At 43.2% G+C, this 16,657-nt stretch overlaps 1 protein-coding gene and 1 long non-coding RNA gene across 4 annotated transcripts in view; one reads left to right on the top strand and one right to left on the bottom strand.

Annotated features, from left to right (window-relative positions):
• Nucleotides 1–16,657, bottom strand: part of LOC132542810 (uncharacterized) — a 383,400-nt gene that overhangs the window by 334,561 nt on the left and 32,182 nt on the right. The window lies entirely within an intron of this gene.
• BSDC1 (BSD domain containing 1) overlaps nucleotides 1–16,657 on the top strand; it is a 34,265-nt gene that overhangs the window by 3,231 nt on the left and 14,377 nt on the right. For 2 of the 3 annotated variants that reach the window (XM_060205789.1, XM_060205788.1), the window contains exons 3-9: nucleotides 5,007–5,123; nucleotides 6,983–7,150; nucleotides 8,997–9,051; nucleotides 10,773–10,888; nucleotides 11,306–11,374; nucleotides 11,537–11,615; nucleotides 13,174–13,656. In XM_060205789.1, coding sequence (XP_060061772.1) covers nucleotides 5,007–5,123; nucleotides 6,983–7,150; nucleotides 8,997–9,051; nucleotides 10,773–10,888; nucleotides 11,306–11,374; nucleotides 11,537–11,615; nucleotides 13,174–13,656 — 1,087 coding nt within the window. The remainder of the gene's footprint in view (nucleotides 1–5,006; nucleotides 5,124–6,982; nucleotides 7,151–8,996; nucleotides 9,052–10,772; nucleotides 10,889–11,305; nucleotides 11,375–11,536; nucleotides 11,616–13,173; nucleotides 13,657–16,657) is intronic. The other variant, XM_060205790.1, reaches the window with a different exon arrangement.

Below are 16,657 nucleotides of genomic sequence, written 5' to 3'. Positions count from 1 at the left end.
AATAGAATTTGAGGACTGAGGAGATAGCATAATGGTTATGCAAAAAGTGACTCATGTCAGAGGCTGCAAAGGTCCAAGATTTTGTTTCCTGTCAGTTTCCCTTTCCCTCTGAATTTTTCTTGGTCTCTACCCAAAGTAATTAAATTAAATTAAATTAAATAATAATGAAAAGAAAAAAGAGAATTTGAGATCAGCAATATGATATATATATATATAAACACACTTCTTGGGGGGAGGATTAACGGTGTACGGTATACTTGTTGACACATAGGAGCAACATGCTATCTCTTAACTCCATCCTCATCCCTGAAACTACCACATGTGAACTTATCTGTCTTGACACTCAGCTGCCTCACCTACAGCTTGCCAAATCCAGTGGGCAGTTCTCAGCCTTTATCTTCCTGGACCTTTCTGCTGCATTTGACACTGGTGATCACTCCCTCTCTCTTGAAACTTTACTCCCTTTGGCATTTGAGACAGAGTTCTCTCTCAGGTCTCCACATGATTCTTTAGGCTTTTCTTTCCCAACATGAGTTCCTGTTCCTCAGCCTGCCCCTTTAAGGTGGTGTTTGAGGGACTTTACCTTCAGCTCACTGTTCTGTTCACTCTACAAATTCTTTCTGGACAACATTCTTCATCCTCATGTTAGGGTGATTCCTAGTCCTCCCTGAACTTTAGTGTTTGAGAATAATTCTTGCTGGATACCCCATGCTAATCAAAGATTCTACATGAGTAGGGGGCTGGATGGTGGCGAACTGAGTTGAGCACACATGGTACTATGTGTGAGAGCCCACACAAGGACTTGGGTTTGAACCCATGCTCCCCACCTGCAGGGGGCATGCTTCACAAGTGGTGAGGCCGGCAAGTGTCTTTCTCTCTCCCCCATGCCCCCTCCCCTCTCATTTTCTCTCTGTCCTATCAAATAAAACAGAGACATAAAAAGGGGAAATGGCTACAGCAAGCAGTGGTTTTGCATTGCCAGCAGCAAACCCCAGCAATAACCCTGCTAGCAAAAAAAAGATCGTACATGACCAAAGCCATTGTCTTCTCTAAATTTGCCTTTCATCATTTTTTTTTCTCTTAGCTGGCAGCAATGCACCTACTCAATCATCTATTACTGATTGATTGATTTTACTAAGAGAGAGATACCAAAGCCCTGCTCAGCTCTAGCATATGGTAGTGACAGGCATTGTACCAGGGACCTATGGGCCTCAGACTTGGAGGTCTGTTAACCAACTTTTGGGCTATCTCTCAGACCCAGTCACATTTTTTAAAGTTTCTGAAAGATTTGTTTATTTGTGAAGAGCAGCAGAGAGAGGAAATGAAAGCACCACTGGTAGATTCAGTGCTGGGATCTAACTCTCAGGATGCCATGCTTGAGAGGCCAATGCCTTATCTGCCACTCTGCTCCTAGGCCACCTTGTCACCTATCTTAACAGCCAGTGATTCTTGCCATTAGTATATTTAATCATAACATTTACACACACACACACCTTTTTTTGCCTGCCATTTCTTGAATATCATCCTTTCATCCTTACCAGCACTGTCCTTTTCATATTTGTAAAAAGTTTTCTGTCTTCAGTTATTGTAGTGGGGGCTGAATGGTGGCATACTTGGCTGAGTGTGTACACATTATAGTGTACAAGGACCTGGGTTCGAGTCCCTGGTCTCCACCTGCAAGGGGAAGCTTCACAAATGGTGAAACCATGCTGTAGGTGTCTGTCTCTCATTCTCTGTCTTCCACCTTTCCTCTCTCCTCTATCTCTTTGTTTTTAAATACTTTTATTTATTATTTGATAGAGAGAGAGAAATTGAGAGGTGGGGAGGAGATAAAGAGAGGTAGCTCTGCTTCACCACTTGTGACGCTTTCCCTTTGCAGGTGGGGACGAGGGGCTTGAATTTAGGTCCATGCGCTCTGTAATGTGAACTATTAACCAAGTGCACCACCACCTGGTCCCCCTCTTTCTCTGTCACTTTCTTCTCAATTTCTTGGTCTCTACCCAAAATAAACAAACACACACTCACTTCAGTTATCGTAACAGTCTCCTTACTGATCTTCCTTCATCTTCTAGTCTTGTCACTCTTGGACCTGTTTACCAAACCAGTCATTGGAGTGACCCATCAGACATACAAATCTTATTATTTCCCACTCCTTGCAAACCCTTTGCAGACTTTCACCCATAGGCCTGACTGATCCCACCATGGTCGCCCTCATTAAGTGGTTTTTTGTTTGTTTTCGGTTCTTGTGGTTTGATTTTTTAATTCAGGAGATTAATGGTTTATAGTGAACAGTAAATACAGTTGTTGGTTCATTGTATAAAAATTTCTCAGTTTTCTGCAAAACACTAACCCCTCACCTAGATTCAGTCCCCCACACCACCATGAGCCAGAGCTGAGTAGTGCTCTGGTAAAAAAAAAAAAAAAAAAGTGGGGGCCAGGTGGTAGCGCAGCTGGTTAAGTGCACATGGTACAGAGTGCAAAGATTGGCATAAGGATCCCAGATCGAGCTCCCGGCTCTCCACTAATAACAAGGGCAACAAAAGGGGGAAAAGGTAAGGCAAGAGGGTTCATTTACTGTTTTCTCGGTTATTTGTTTTGAATAGTTACAACTGTAGGTAGATCAAGGAGAGGAAATAATGTGTTTAGGTACCCTGATATAAGGAGAGTGCTAAGGCATTTAAGAAACTTTGAAGAGGCTCACCTGGTAAAGCATGCGCATTAGTATGCTCAAATGCCTGTGTTCAAGTCCCTAGCCCCCCACCTGCAGGTTCACAGGTAGTAGAACAGTGCTGCAGGTGCTTCTCTCTCTGTCCTCTCTCTCTATTTCTTTTTTCTTTTTTAAAAATATTTATTTATTCCCTTTTGTTGCCCCTGTTTTTTGTTTGTTTATTTTGTTTTAATAATTTATTTATTTATGAGAAAGATAGGAGGAGAGAGAGAGAACCAGACATCACTCTGGTACATGTACTGCCAGGGATTGAACTCGGGAACCTCATGCTTGAGAATCCAAAGCTTTATCCACTGCACCAACTCCCGGACCACAGTTGCCCTTGTCTTTGATTGTTATAGTCATTGTTGTTGGATAGGACAGAGAGAAACAGAGAGAAGAGGGGAAGACAGAGAGGGGGAGAGAAAGATAGATACCTGCAGACCTGCTTCACTGCTTGTGAAGTGACTCCCCTGAGGTGGGGAGCCGAGGGGCTCGAACAGGGATCCTTACACAGGTCCTTGCTCTTTGTGCCACCTGCGCTTAACCCGCTGTGCTGCCGCCCTACTCCCTCTCCTCTATTTCTTGCCTCTCACTCTCTATCAACAAGAAAGAAAAAGGAGGAAAATGGTTTCTGGGAATGATGGTGATATAAAGGCACTAAACCCCAGCAATAAACTTTGGGTACGGGGCTGGGGGGAAGGAAAGGAAAGAAGAGAAGAGAAAAGAAAAACCTTGAAAGAGGCTGGGGAAATAGCATAATGATTATGTAAAAAGTCTCCCAGGAGCTTTGTGAGTGGTGAAGCATTGTCTCTCTGTCTCTCTGTTACCCCCTAACCCTCTCGATTTCTGGCTGTTGCTATCTAATTAATAATTACAGATTTAAAAGAAAAGTCTCTCAACATTAAAGCTCCAGTGTCCCAGGTTCATTCCCCAGTACCACCATAAACCTGAGCATTGCTCTGATTAAATCTGAAAAAAGAAAAAAGAAAAGAAACTTGGAGCATGGGGGCTGGGCGGTAGCGCAGCGGGTTAAGCTCAGGTGGCGAGAAGCGCAAGGACCGGCATAAGGATCTCGATTTGAGCCCTCAGCTCCCCACTTGTAGGGGGGTAGCTTCACAAGTGGTGAAGTAGGTCTGCAAGTGTCTATCTTTCTCTCCCCTTTTAAAAAAAATTTATTTATTTATTTATTCCCTTTTGTTGCCCTTGTTTTACTGTTGTTATTGATGTCGTTATTGTTGGATAGGACAGAGAGAAATGGAGAGATGAGGGGAAGACAGAGAGGGGGAAGAGAAACATAGACACCTGCAGACCTGCTTCAAAGCGACTCCCCTGCAGGTGGGGAGCCAGGGCTCAAACCAGGATCCTTACTCCGGTCCTTGTGCATTGCACCACTCCCTCTCTCCCCCTTTCTGTCTTCCCCTCCTCTCTCGATTTCTGTCCTATCCAACAACAATAACAATAATAATAATAAACAACAAGGACAACAAAAGGGGGGGGGGAGCCTCCAGGAGCAGTGAATTGGTAGTACAGGCACTGAGCCCCAGCAGTAACCCTGGAGATAAAGAAAATACTGGGGAAAAAACAAAACAAAACAAAACTTGCAGCTCAGCAAGGAACACAGTGGTAGGGAATGAAGGTCTGCCAGAGGCAAGATTCTGTGACCTTTGGAAGTGACTGTTAAGATTTATACTTGCTTCGAGAGTACTGTATAGCCACTGGAGAATATACAGGAGAGGTAACAGGGTCTGCTTTGCCGTACAAAGCTCCTACCTGTTGAGGGCAGTATCCTTGAGAGGGTGTGACAGAGGTAGACAGGACAGGAGGAAAAGAGAGTTAAGAATATCAACATCTGTCCTGTAAGCAAGTATTTCCCCAATAAAATGATTTGAGGGGGTGGGGAGGAGTTGAGAGTCTGCTCTCTTGATCTGGGTCTTAGTGAAGTGTAAGAAACAGATTGGTACAATGGGAAAAAAAAAAAAAGTAGCACGGGGGCCAGGCGGTAGCACAGTGGGTTAAGCACATATGGCGCAAATCACAAGGACCAATGTATAGATCCTAGTTCAAGCCCCTGGGCCTTCTCCTCAGAACATACGTTCCTCTATGCTCTCTGCTGTTAAGTAATCCTAGTCGTGGAATGAACAATTAAGCATTGTTTCTGAGCCCAGACTCCTCAAGTCACTTAAGTTCTCCATGTGTCTGTCTGTGAAGGACGGGGATTAAGAATGGGACCAGGGTGGTCTGGGGGCAGGGGGTAGTGGTATACCGAACTGACTTTCATCCCTCTATCTCTCCATAGTCCTCTGAAGCCTTGGAGTTTATGAAGCGGGACCTGACAGAATTTACCCAAGTGGTACAGCATGACACAGCCTGCACCATTGCAGCCACTGCCAGTGTGGTCAAGGAGAAACTGGCCGTGAGTAATACCCTGACCCTCTGAGTGATTGTTCCTACAGCCTGAACCTGCCCAAGGACCTTGGTGGGGTCTCCCAAACATTCTACTATTGGATTATTTGTGAAAGGAAAGGGTTTAGGTTTTTTGTTTTGTTTGTTTTTTGTTTTTTAACCAGAGCACTGCTCAGTTTGGTTTATGGTGGTGTGGGGAGTTAAATCTGGGATTTTGGAGCCTCAGGCATGAGAGTCTTTTTTTTTATCACTATTATTATTATCTTCATTTATTTATTGGATAGAGACTGCCAGAAATTGAGAGGAAGAGGGGAGATAGAGAGGGAGAGAGACAAAGAGACCACTGCAGCACTGTTTCACCACTCGTAAAGCTTTCCCCCTGCAGGTGGGGACCAGGGTCTCGAACCCGGATCCTTGTGCACTGTAGTATGTGCGCTCAACTAGGTGCATTACCACCTGGCCCCGAGAGTGTTTGCATAGCCATTAAGCTATTTATCCCTATCCCTACGTGTGTAATTTTTTTTGAGAGAGAGGCAGAGGGAGAGAGTGAAAGAAACCACAGCATGAAAGCTTCCTTCACTGTGGTGGGGACGCAGCTGGAGCCTGGCTTGTGCACATGGCTAAGCAGCACATTATACAAGTCAAACTATTCTGTCAGCCTAGCAACTTATGTTCCCACTGACCCTGGTTCTTTTTTGTTGTTGTTGTTTTTAGATTAAAGGGGTTTTTTTGTTTGTTTTATTATTTTTTTAAATATTTGTTGGATAGAGACAGTCAGAAATTGAGAGGGAAGGGGGTGATAGAGAGGGAGAGAGACAGAGAGATACCTGTAGCACTGCTTCACCACTTGTGAAACTTTCCCCCTGTGGGTGGAGACCAGGGACTCGAACCTGGGTCTTTGCACACTGTAATGTGTGCTCAACCAGGTGCACCACCACCTGGCCCCCTTAGATTAAAGTTATTTAATTTAATTTAAAGTTATTATTTATTTATTTATTTATTCCCTTTTATTGCCATTGTAGTTATTGTTGTTGTTATTGGTGTCGTTGTTGTTGGGACAGGACAGAGAGAAATGTAGAGAGGAGGGGGAGAGAAACATTCACATCCATGTCTGACTTCACAGTCAGTAGCATTCTTTTTTTAAAAAATATTTATTTATTCTCTTTTGTTGCCCTTGTTGTTTTATTGTTGTAGTTATTATTGTTGTCATCTGTTGTTGGATAGGACAGAGAGAAATGGAAAGAGGAAGGGAAGACAGAGAGGGGGAGAGAAAGATAGACACCTGCAGACCTGCTTCACTGCTTGCGAAGCGATTCCTCTGCAGGTAGGGAGCCAGGGGCTTGAACCAGGATCCTCACGCCGGTACTTGCTCTTTGTGCCACCTGCGCTTAACCCACTGCACTACTGCCCAGCTCCCTAGTCAGTAGCATTCTATCCAGAGGTTCCCAACAATAGATCCTCCTTGTCATTTTTTAAACATTTATTTATTACTTAACATGAATAAGAGAAAGAACCAGAGCCTCACTCTGGTATATGGGATTCCAAGATCAAACTCAGGACCTCATGCTTCCAAGTCCAAGGTTTTACCCACTGCACCACTTCCTAAGCCAAGCCACCCTAGCAGTAAAATTTGGATCAAACAGCCAGTTAAAGAGTTTTGCCCCAACCGATGGCACCCTGCTCTACACGCCCACCTTGGAGATGGTACACCTGATTATGCCTCTCTCCTTCAGCCCCAGAGATGTTCATGAATATTTTCCTGACCCTCACATGCCTTACTGCCCCAATGTTTTACCCTTCAGTACCCCACTCCTCAGATTACAGCCCTTTTCTGGGCCACTTGCTTCCTCTGCTGGCTTCTTTCTGCAGACTGAAGGCTCCTCGGGAGCAACGGAGAAAATGAAGAAGGGGTTGTCTGACTTCCTAGGGGTGATCTCTGACACCTTTGCTCCCTCGCCAGACAAAACCATTGACTGCGATGTCATCACCTTGATGGGCACACCCTCTGGCACAGCTGAGCCCTATGATGGCACCAAGGTACTCACTAGCATCCTCCCTTGCAAATACCTAGCCGCACTGGCTTTGGCTTCCAGTTTATATTCACAGCGCAGTGTGTCTGCAGGCTCAACTATCATATTTATCTGTGGGGTATATGTTCCAGGGTCCCTGGTGGGTATATGAGGCTACAAGTAGTACTGAAACCTATATACACTATGTTTTCTCCTATACATACTAAAGTTTGACTTACAAATTGAGTGCAGTAAAAGATAAATAAAACCAACAATAATTAAATAGAACAATTATGACAATATACTATAATAAAAGTTATGTGAATTTGGCCTCTCAAAATTGTCATCATGTATAATTTTTTTCCGATAGTGAGAACTGAAACTGCAGGAAGCAAAGCCGTAGCTAGGGGGAAACTACTGTATATACTTAGAGAATACCAGTAAATAAAATGAGCAAAATCCCATCAGCTGCAAGAGTACTGCCCAGCCTTTGCTGTCTGTAATCTTCTGTTTCTTCATAAACATTGTAAAGATAGTTTGGACTTTTTTTTCTTTATAACAAAAAAGACACATTATACGTTCAGTTTTATGACCTGCTCTAAGAAATTTTACAATAAACCATTAGCATCTTACTAATTGCTATAATTTCTTTTAAGAATCATTCTTTTTTAAAATACATTTTTATCTGTTTTATTTCAGTTACACACAAATACACACATGCACACCAGAACACTACTCAACTTTGGTTTATGATAGTGCTGGGGACTGAACCTAGGACTTTGGAGTCTCAAGCATGAAAATCTTTTACATAACCTTTATACTATCTCCTCTGCCCAATAATTATACTTAAGAGAAAGAGAGACACCAGAGCAGTATTCTGGCATGTGTATTGCCACTATTGGGGAGGTGGGGAGGAGCTTGAGCACTCAAGGAACTTATTTTTCTTGCTGAGCCACCTCGCTTGCTGCTCCTTTATTTTAATGTGCTAGAAATTAAACCCAGGGTGTTGTGCATACTCCTTACTGCTGAGACATACCTCCCTGGTGCCCCTCTCCCCTTTTAAAAAGAATTTTAGAGTGAAAGAAACAGCACAGCACCATTCCACCATCCATAGAATTCTCCAGTTGCCCTCGTGTGGTACCAAGGTTCAAACCCAGAGCCTCACACATGTGAGGCAGGCACTCAGCCACTGAGCCACCTGCCCTGCCCCTCTGATTACCATCATTAAAAAAAAATATTTATTCATATTTATTTATCAACAAGAGAGAGAACCAAAGCACCACTCCGGTATTCTCAATGTTGGGGATTGAAGTTGGGACTGCATGCATGCAAGTCTGATGCTCTATCTGCTTCACAAACTCTCAGGCCACAGGATTTAAATTTTAGCAGTGGGGAATCACCAAAAACCACTTAACTTAATTTCTGATGGAACAACCAGTCCATACTTCACATAGTACTAAGAAAGAAAATGGTATCTTGTGTTTATTAGCTAAAGATTGCCGCCCTGTGACTCTAGAGGGACACAGCTGAAAGTTTTCTTAGCAGACTAACTAGGGGATCAAGAAATTCTTGAACTTTTGATGAAATTTCACATAATTCAAAAGTATTTATATGTATAATTGTGTGGCCTGTTTAAATACAGTGTATTTCTTAGTCCTTAGGAATGTAATCTTGGGTAAAACATTTTTTTTTTTTAAGAGCCCCCATTTTGGACTCCTAACCCACTGTTTCACTCCCTCATCACAGTGTCAATTGACAAGTGCCCCATGGGCATAATAGAGACAAAGCTGGGTTATGGTTGAGTGCTATAACAGATAGGTAGTGCTTTCTGTGTCTAGCACTCCAGAATTTCTGTTCCTTTTTCTCTTTTATAGGCTCGCCTCTATAGCCTGCAGTCAGACCCAGCAACCTACTGCAATGAACCAGATGGTGAGAGGGTAGTGGTGAGGGGTGGGTTTTCAGGGTAGATAAATCAGGATACCTAGGCTGTATTCCTTGTTTGTCTTTGATTAACAGTGACCAGGTAGAGTCTATGTATAGGACCAGAGTGGAGATGGTGTGTACACCTGGTGAAATGGCTGATGATGCCTTTCCTCCCTGAACTCAGGTGGTATTCACCACTGTCCACAGAGGTTTTGTCACCCAACCTTGCTGCCCTATTAGCCTTCCCTTCCACACCTGTCTGCTAGAAGCAAATGAGTCAACCCTCCAACCCAGACCAGACTTCTAGGAACTTGCTGTTAAGGGAAATAAAGAAGAAAATAAGAAATGGTGAACAAAGTAGAGAGTAGAGGACTGATTTAAAAAAAAAAAAAAGACAGGTCAGTAAGAACCCAGAGGGATGGCTCTCAGCCTAGCTTGGGTGGGAAACCAAGGATGTGACACTTTGGAGTTTTTCTTTTTTCTTTTCTTCCTCTCCACTTCTCCCACCCCAAGCATTACTTGACAGGGATTGAACCTGAGACCTTGGAGCCTCGGGCATGAACGTCTTTCATATAACCTGGCCTTGAATGGAGGTTTATTTGTTTGTTAGTATTTATTTATTTAATGGATGGAGACAGAGAAATTGAGAGGGGGGAGGAGGTAGAGAGTAAGGGAGACACCTGCATCCCAGCTTCCCTTACACCTGCAGGTAAGAACCAGGGGCTTGAACCTGAGTCCTTGACCACAGTAATGTGAGTGCTTAGCCAGGTGTGCCACCACCTGACCCCTTGAATGGAATTTTTAAGGTTGAGTTAGAAGCAAGCTAATTTCACTTAATTTGGAAGCAGGGGAATTTTGTTCGGGCAAAGGCCATTTGGGGGGCAAGAAAGAACAGGGAGTACTAGGGCCAGTAAACCAGCTCACCTAGATGGAGCACTTGCTTTGCTGTGCACACTGTCCAGGTCTGAGCCCAGCTCTCACCGCACTGAGGAAACCTTCAGTGTTATAGGGCTTTCCCCTCTTGCTATCTGAAAAGTCATTTTGGAATGGTGAGGCCCTGGCAATAACAAAACAAAAGAAAACAAAAAACAGGTAAAAACCAGCGAGTACTTAGTCATTTGAAAAAAGATATTAGGGAGTCGGACATTAGCGCAGCGGGTTAAGCGCACGTGGTGCAAAGCGCAAGGACCGGCGTAACGATCCTCATTCAAGCCCCTAGCTCTCCACCTGCAGGGGAGTTGCTTCACAATTGGTGAAGCAGGTCTGCAGGTGTCTATCTTTCTCTCCCCCTCTGTCTTCCTCTTCTGTCTCAATTTCTTTCTGTCCTATCCAACAACAACAACATCAATAATGACTACAATAATAAAATAACAAGGGCAACAAAAGGGAATAAATGAATAAATAAATATAAAAAAAAAAAAAAGAACAGAGAAGTAGCCATTGGATCTGGCAATGTGGAATCGCTGGTGCAGAGAGGAAGGGATTCAGTAGCCAGATGTGTGGATTGTAAAGTAAGTAGACACTTGAGAACCTGGAGATAACCAGCATCTTGCTACTAATGGCACATAACCCTTTACCTTGCTTAACTCTCATTGGTTCAAATGGCTTTGAAACAAATATGTAAGCTTTCCTTAATGTCCATGCTGGGACTTGATGTATGTTATCTATGGGTCCAGTGTTCTTTCCCCGAGCTCAGGAAAATGACCATCAGTGTCTGTCCTCTGCAGGACCCCCAGAAGTGTTTGACACATGGCTTTCCCAGTTCTGCTTGGAGGAGAAGAAAGGGGAAATCTCTGAGCTCCTTGTAGGCAGCCCCTCTATCCGGGCACTCTACACAAAGATGGTAAGGGCCCAGCTGGCAGCACTTCAGCCAGCTCCAGACTCAAGGTGCAGGGAAGTGGGAAGGACATGTTCAGAGCCATGGAGTTATCTGACCCAGAGAGCAGTGATCCTATAGACCCAGACCCAGACCAGCTGTGTCCTGGGTCAAGAGTCTACATGAGGGAGACTGATTGACCAGGCTTCTGCCAGTCAGGGTGAGATATGAATAGGCCAACAAAACCTGATGGGAATTTTTTTTTTCTCCTTCCTTGACCAAGTGGGGCCAGAAGAGTGGTCCAAGGGTGGTAGAAATGCTTTGAATCACTGCTCAGCCATTTGTCTGGAATCTGGAGCTGCTAGGAACAGGCTGATAAGACTGGGGATGCAAACCCCACACAGCCACTCCCAGAGTCTCACCTCTGCCGTCTCCTTCCTCTAGGTCCCAGCAGCTGTTTCCCACTCAGAATTCTGGCAGCGATATTTCTATAAGGTCCATCAACTAGAACAGGTATGCTAATTTGTCCTGGGACAGTACTGCATTCAGCCAAAGGGAATTGGGTTGTGTTTTAGTGAAGTAAAATAGGTGCGGGTACCAGGAGTTCTGGGGGTCAGGACCAGGATTTGGGAAGAGTGTTATCTGACTGTTCTGGTCATCTGCTCCCCAACATAGGAGCAGGCCCGGAGGGATGCATTGAAACAGCGGGCAGAACAGAGCATCTCTGAAGAACCTGGCTGGGAGGAGGAAGAAGGTAAGAGGAATTGAGAGGTGAAAGCCAAGTAATAGTTCCTACTTGTGGGGAGCTGTTAGGGTCATTCTCCCTGAATCTAGAGACTTGGTGCTCGAGGTAAGAGTAAGAAATGAGTACAGTGTATCATTGTATATGCTGAAGACAAGCTGGGCTAACAGATGTTTTCTAAGCTGGTGGAATCAGAGGCTTAGGTACAAAATCACATGTGTCATTTACAGGATTCCCTGCACAAGGACCCAGGTTCAAGCCTCTGGTTCCCCACCTGCAGGGAGAAAGCTTCCCAAGTGGTGAAGCAGGGCTACAGGTGTCTTTCTGTCTCTCTCCCTCTCTATCTGCTCCTCCCCTCTCAATTTCTCTTATGTCTCTATCCAATAATAAATAAAATAAAATAATAATATTTTAAAAATACAGTAGGATTCCCTTGCTAGCTGAGGGACCAGCTACTTTACCTAAATTAGGATGCTTATTGAAATTCTGGATTCTCTTGCCTATCTTGTAAATGAGACTCTGAGGATGTGGCCAGATGTGTATGCTTAACAGGCTTTCTTGGTAATGTTAAGATACCAGTAACATAATGAGATAGCATAATGGTTATGCAAAAAGACTTTCCTGCCTGAGGCTCAAGTCCCAGGTTCAGTACCCCACACCACCATAAACTAGAGCTGAGCAATGGTCTGGTAGCTTCTCTGTGTCTCTGTCATTAAAAATAAATAAAATATATTTTTAATTTTTTATGACTACAAATTAATAGTGTATGTAAACACCATTCCCACCACCAAAAGACTGTGTCCCATCCCTCTGCCTCTCTCCTCACCCTCAACCCATGAAGCTGAACATCCATCCTCACCCTCAACCCAGGGTTTTTACTTTGGTGCCCTACTCCAAATTTAGTCAAATCCTAAAAATAAAACATTTTTTAAAAACACCCAGCCTGGTTTGGAAATGGCTGCCTTCAGGAGAATGTCCGCTGTCTGGACTTTTCACTGTTTTAGCTCAGCTTTAAAACAGTGTGTTGGAGCCACCTGCATGAGACAATCTTGACTTTTTACTGTGTGCTTATATACTGAGAGCTTTACAAGTCCCATTCCATGTGCCACATACAGTTCTTACCCCAACTCTATTAACTTCTGTTTACACGTGAGGCAGGTAAGTTAAAGAAACATGTCTTATCTACGATCATACACGTAATATGTAGTAGAGCCAAGCCTAACCTTATTAACTAACTGACTTTCAAGTCTAAGCTTTCTTTTTTTTTTTTCTTTTTTTTTTTTCAAGTCTTAGCTTTCTAACCTACAGTATTACGTTGGGCTACAGTGCTAGAAGCTGAGTGGTCAACAGGCATGCTAGACCCCACAGAAAGGAGAAACTTAGATTAAGAGGGAATCTCTGCAGGAGAGCCACAATAGGGAAAGGGTGAGGAAGTCAGCAGCCACTCCTCTTCATCAGAGTAAATTTGGCAGGAACCTGACATCTTTCTCCAGAGGGCTCAGAGTTGGCTGGCCAAGGGTTTTTGTTTGTTTGTTTGTTTCCCACTTTCCCTGCCTCTTTCTCTCTACAGAAGAGTTTGTGGGCATTTCACCCACATCTCCAAAAGAGGCAAAATTTCCTATCACCAAAACATCCACATCCCTTGAAAAAGGACCTGATCCCCAGCAGAGCCTCTCAGAAGAGAATCTAGTGACTCCAGCTGAACTTCCAACAGAAGTGACTCCCTCAGAGAGCAGCGAGAGCATCTCCCTTGTGACACAGATTGCCAAGCCTGCCACTGCACTCGAGGCATCGCCGCTGCCTAAGGACCTGCCCCAGAAGCTTCTTGAGGCATCATTAGAGGAGCAAGGCCAGACCCTAGATGTGGGCGAGACTGGACCCACACCCTTAACTCAGTCCAAGCCTCACATCCCAACCAGCCGCTCCAGTGGTCCAGAACCCAGGCCTGCAGCAAGAGTAGAGACTCTGAGGGAAGAGGTGCTCACAGACTTACGGGTGTTTGAGCTGAACTCAGACAGTGGGAAATCTACACCTTCCAACAATGGAAAGAAAGGTAAGTCTGAAGGCCTGAGCAAGCCTGGGAAGCAGATAGAGTTGCCACCCCACCAGGCACAATTGTCTCCTGCGTAAATATCCTTGAAGCTGATGTCCTTCATTTGTAATACTGACAATAATGACAGCAGATGCTATATATTATTTATATTATTAGCATTTTTTCTTTTCTTTTTTTAAAAATTTTATATATATTTATTTTTCCCTTTCTGTTGCCCTTGCTTTTTATTGTTGTTGTAGTTGTTTGTTTTTTTTTAATTTTAATTTATTTCTTTATTGGGGAATTAATGTTTTACATTCAACAGTAAATACAATAGTTTGTACATGCATAACATTCCCCAGTTTCCCATTTAACAATACAACACCCACTATGTCATTTATCATCCTTCATGGACCTGTATTCTCCCCACCCATCCACCCCAGAGTCTTTTACTTTGGTGCAATATGCCAATTCCATTTCAGTTTCTACTTGTGTTTTCTTTTCTGATCTTGTTTTTCAACTTCTGCCTGAGAGTGAGATCATCGCATATTCATCATTCTATTTCTGACTTATTTCACTCAACATGATTTTTTCAAGGTCCATCCAAGATCGGCTGAAAACGGTGAAGTCACCATTTTTTTACAGCTGAATAGTATTCCATTGTGTATATATACCACAACTTGCTCAGCCACTCATCTGTTGTTGGACACCTGGGTTGCTTCCAGGTTTTGGCTATTACAAATTGTGCTGCCAAGAACATATGCGTACACAGGTCTTTTTGGATGGATGTGTTGGGTTCCTTAGGATATATGCCCAGGAGAGGAATTGCAAGGTCATAGGGTAGGTCCTTTTCTAGCCTTCTGACAGTTCTCCAGACTGTTCTCCACAGAGGTTGGACCAATTTGCATTCCCACCAGCAGTGTAGGAGGGTTCCTTTGACCCCACACCCTCTCCAGTATTTGCTGCTGTTACCTTTTCTGGTGTATGACATTCTCACAGGAGTGAAGTGGTATCTCGTTGTTGTCTTTATTTGCATTTCTCTGACAGTCAGAGACTTGGAGCATTTTTTCATGTGTTTCTCAGCCTTTTGGATCTCTTCTGTGGTGAATATTCTGTCCAAGTCCTCCCCCCATTTTTGGATGGGGTTATTTGTTGTCTTGTTGTTGAGTCTGGCAAGCTCTTTATATATGTCAGTTATTAAACTTTTATCTGATGTATGGCATGTAAAGATCTTCTCCCATTCTGTGAGGGGTCTCTTGGTTTGGGTAGTGGTTTCTTTTACTGTGAAGAAGCTTTTTAATTTGATGTAGTCCCATAGGTTTATACTTGCCTTAGCCTTCTTTGTAATTGGATTAGTTTCATTGAAAATGTCTTTAAAATTTATGTGGAAAAGAGTTCTGCCAATATTTTCCTCTAAGTATCTGATAGTTTGTGGTCTAACATCCAAGTCCTTGATCCAGTTGGAATTTACTTTTGTATTTGGTGAAATACAGTGATTCAGTTTCATTCTTCTGCATGTTTCAACCCATTGTTTCCAACACCATTTGTTGAAGAGACTCTGCTTTCCCCATTGAATAGTCTGGGCACCTTTGTCAAAGATTAGATGTCCATAGGTGTGGGGCCTCATTTCTGGGCTCTCAATTCTATTCTACTGGTCAGTGTGTCTATTCATGTTCCAGTACCAAGCAGTTTTGATGACAATGGCCCTATAATACAGTTTGAAATCTGGGAGTGTGATGCCTCCAGTTCTGTTCTTTTTTCTCAAGATTGTTTTTGCAATTCTAGGTCTTTTCTGGTTCCAGATAAACATTTGTAGCATTTTTTCTATTATCCTAAAAAATGTGCTTGGGATCTTGATGGGGATAGCATTAAATTTGTAGATGGCTCTGGGTAGTTTATTCATTTTGATGATGTTAATTCTTCCAACCCATGAACATGGAATATCTTTCCACTTCTTTGTGTCTTTTTCAGTTTCTTTGAGTAGTGACTCATAATTTTCAGTATACAAGTCTTTCACTTCTTTGGTTAGGTTTACTCCTAGATATTTTATTGTTTTTGTTGCTATAGTAAAAGGAATTGATTTCTGGATTTCAACTTCTTCTGACTTAGTGTTTGCATAGAGGAATGCCACTGACTTTTGAATGTTAATTTTATAGCCTGATACCTTACTGTATTGCCTGATGATTTCCAAAAGCTTCTTGCTGGATTCCTTAGGTTTTTCCATGTATACTATCATGTCATCTGCAAATAGGGAGAGTTTGACTTCTTCTCTTCCAATCTGTATCCCTTTAATTCCTTGGTCCTGCCTGATTGCTATGGCAAGAACTTCCAACACTATGTTGAATAGTAATGGTGATAGTGGGCATCCCTGTCTAGTACCTGAGTGGAAATGCTTCCAGTTTTTCACCATTGAGTATGATGTTGGCTGTAGGTTTTGGCTATTACAAATTGTGCTGCCAAGAACATATGTGTACACAGATCTTTTTGGATGGGTGTTTTGGGCTCCTTAGGATATATCCCCAGGAGAGGAATTGCAGGATCATAGGGTAGGTCCATTTCTAGCCTTCTGAGAGTTCTCCAGACTGTTCTCCACAGAGGTTTGACCAATTGACATTCCCACCAGCAGTGTAGGAGGGTTCCTTTGACCCCACACCCTCTCCAGCATTTGCTGCTGTTACCTTTTCTGGTGTATGACATTCTCACAGGAGTGAAGTGGTATCTTATTGTTGTCTTTATTTGCATTTCTCAGGGACTTGGAACATTTTTTCATATGTTTCTCGGACTTTTGGATCTCTTCTGTGGTGGATATTCTGTCCATGTCCTCCCCCCATTTTTGGATGGGGTTATTTGTTGTCTTGTTGTTGAGATTTGCAAGTTCTTTATATATTCTGGTTATTAGCCTCTTGTCTGATGTATGGCATGTAAAGGTCTTCTCCCATTCTGTGAGGGGTCTCTTGGTTTGGGTAGTAGTTTCTCCAGCCAGTTCTTGCGCTTTGAGCCACATGTGCTTAACCCGCTGTGC

This window comes from Erinaceus europaeus, chromosome 13, assembly GCF_950295315.1.
Source record: "Erinaceus europaeus chromosome 13, mEriEur2.1, whole genome shotgun sequence".
NCBI classification, from domain to species: Eukaryota; Metazoa; Chordata; class Mammalia; order Eulipotyphla; family Erinaceidae; genus Erinaceus; species Erinaceus europaeus.
The sequence above is the reverse complement of the archived record's forward strand: the minus strand, read 5'-3'. Positions and strand labels throughout refer to the sequence as shown.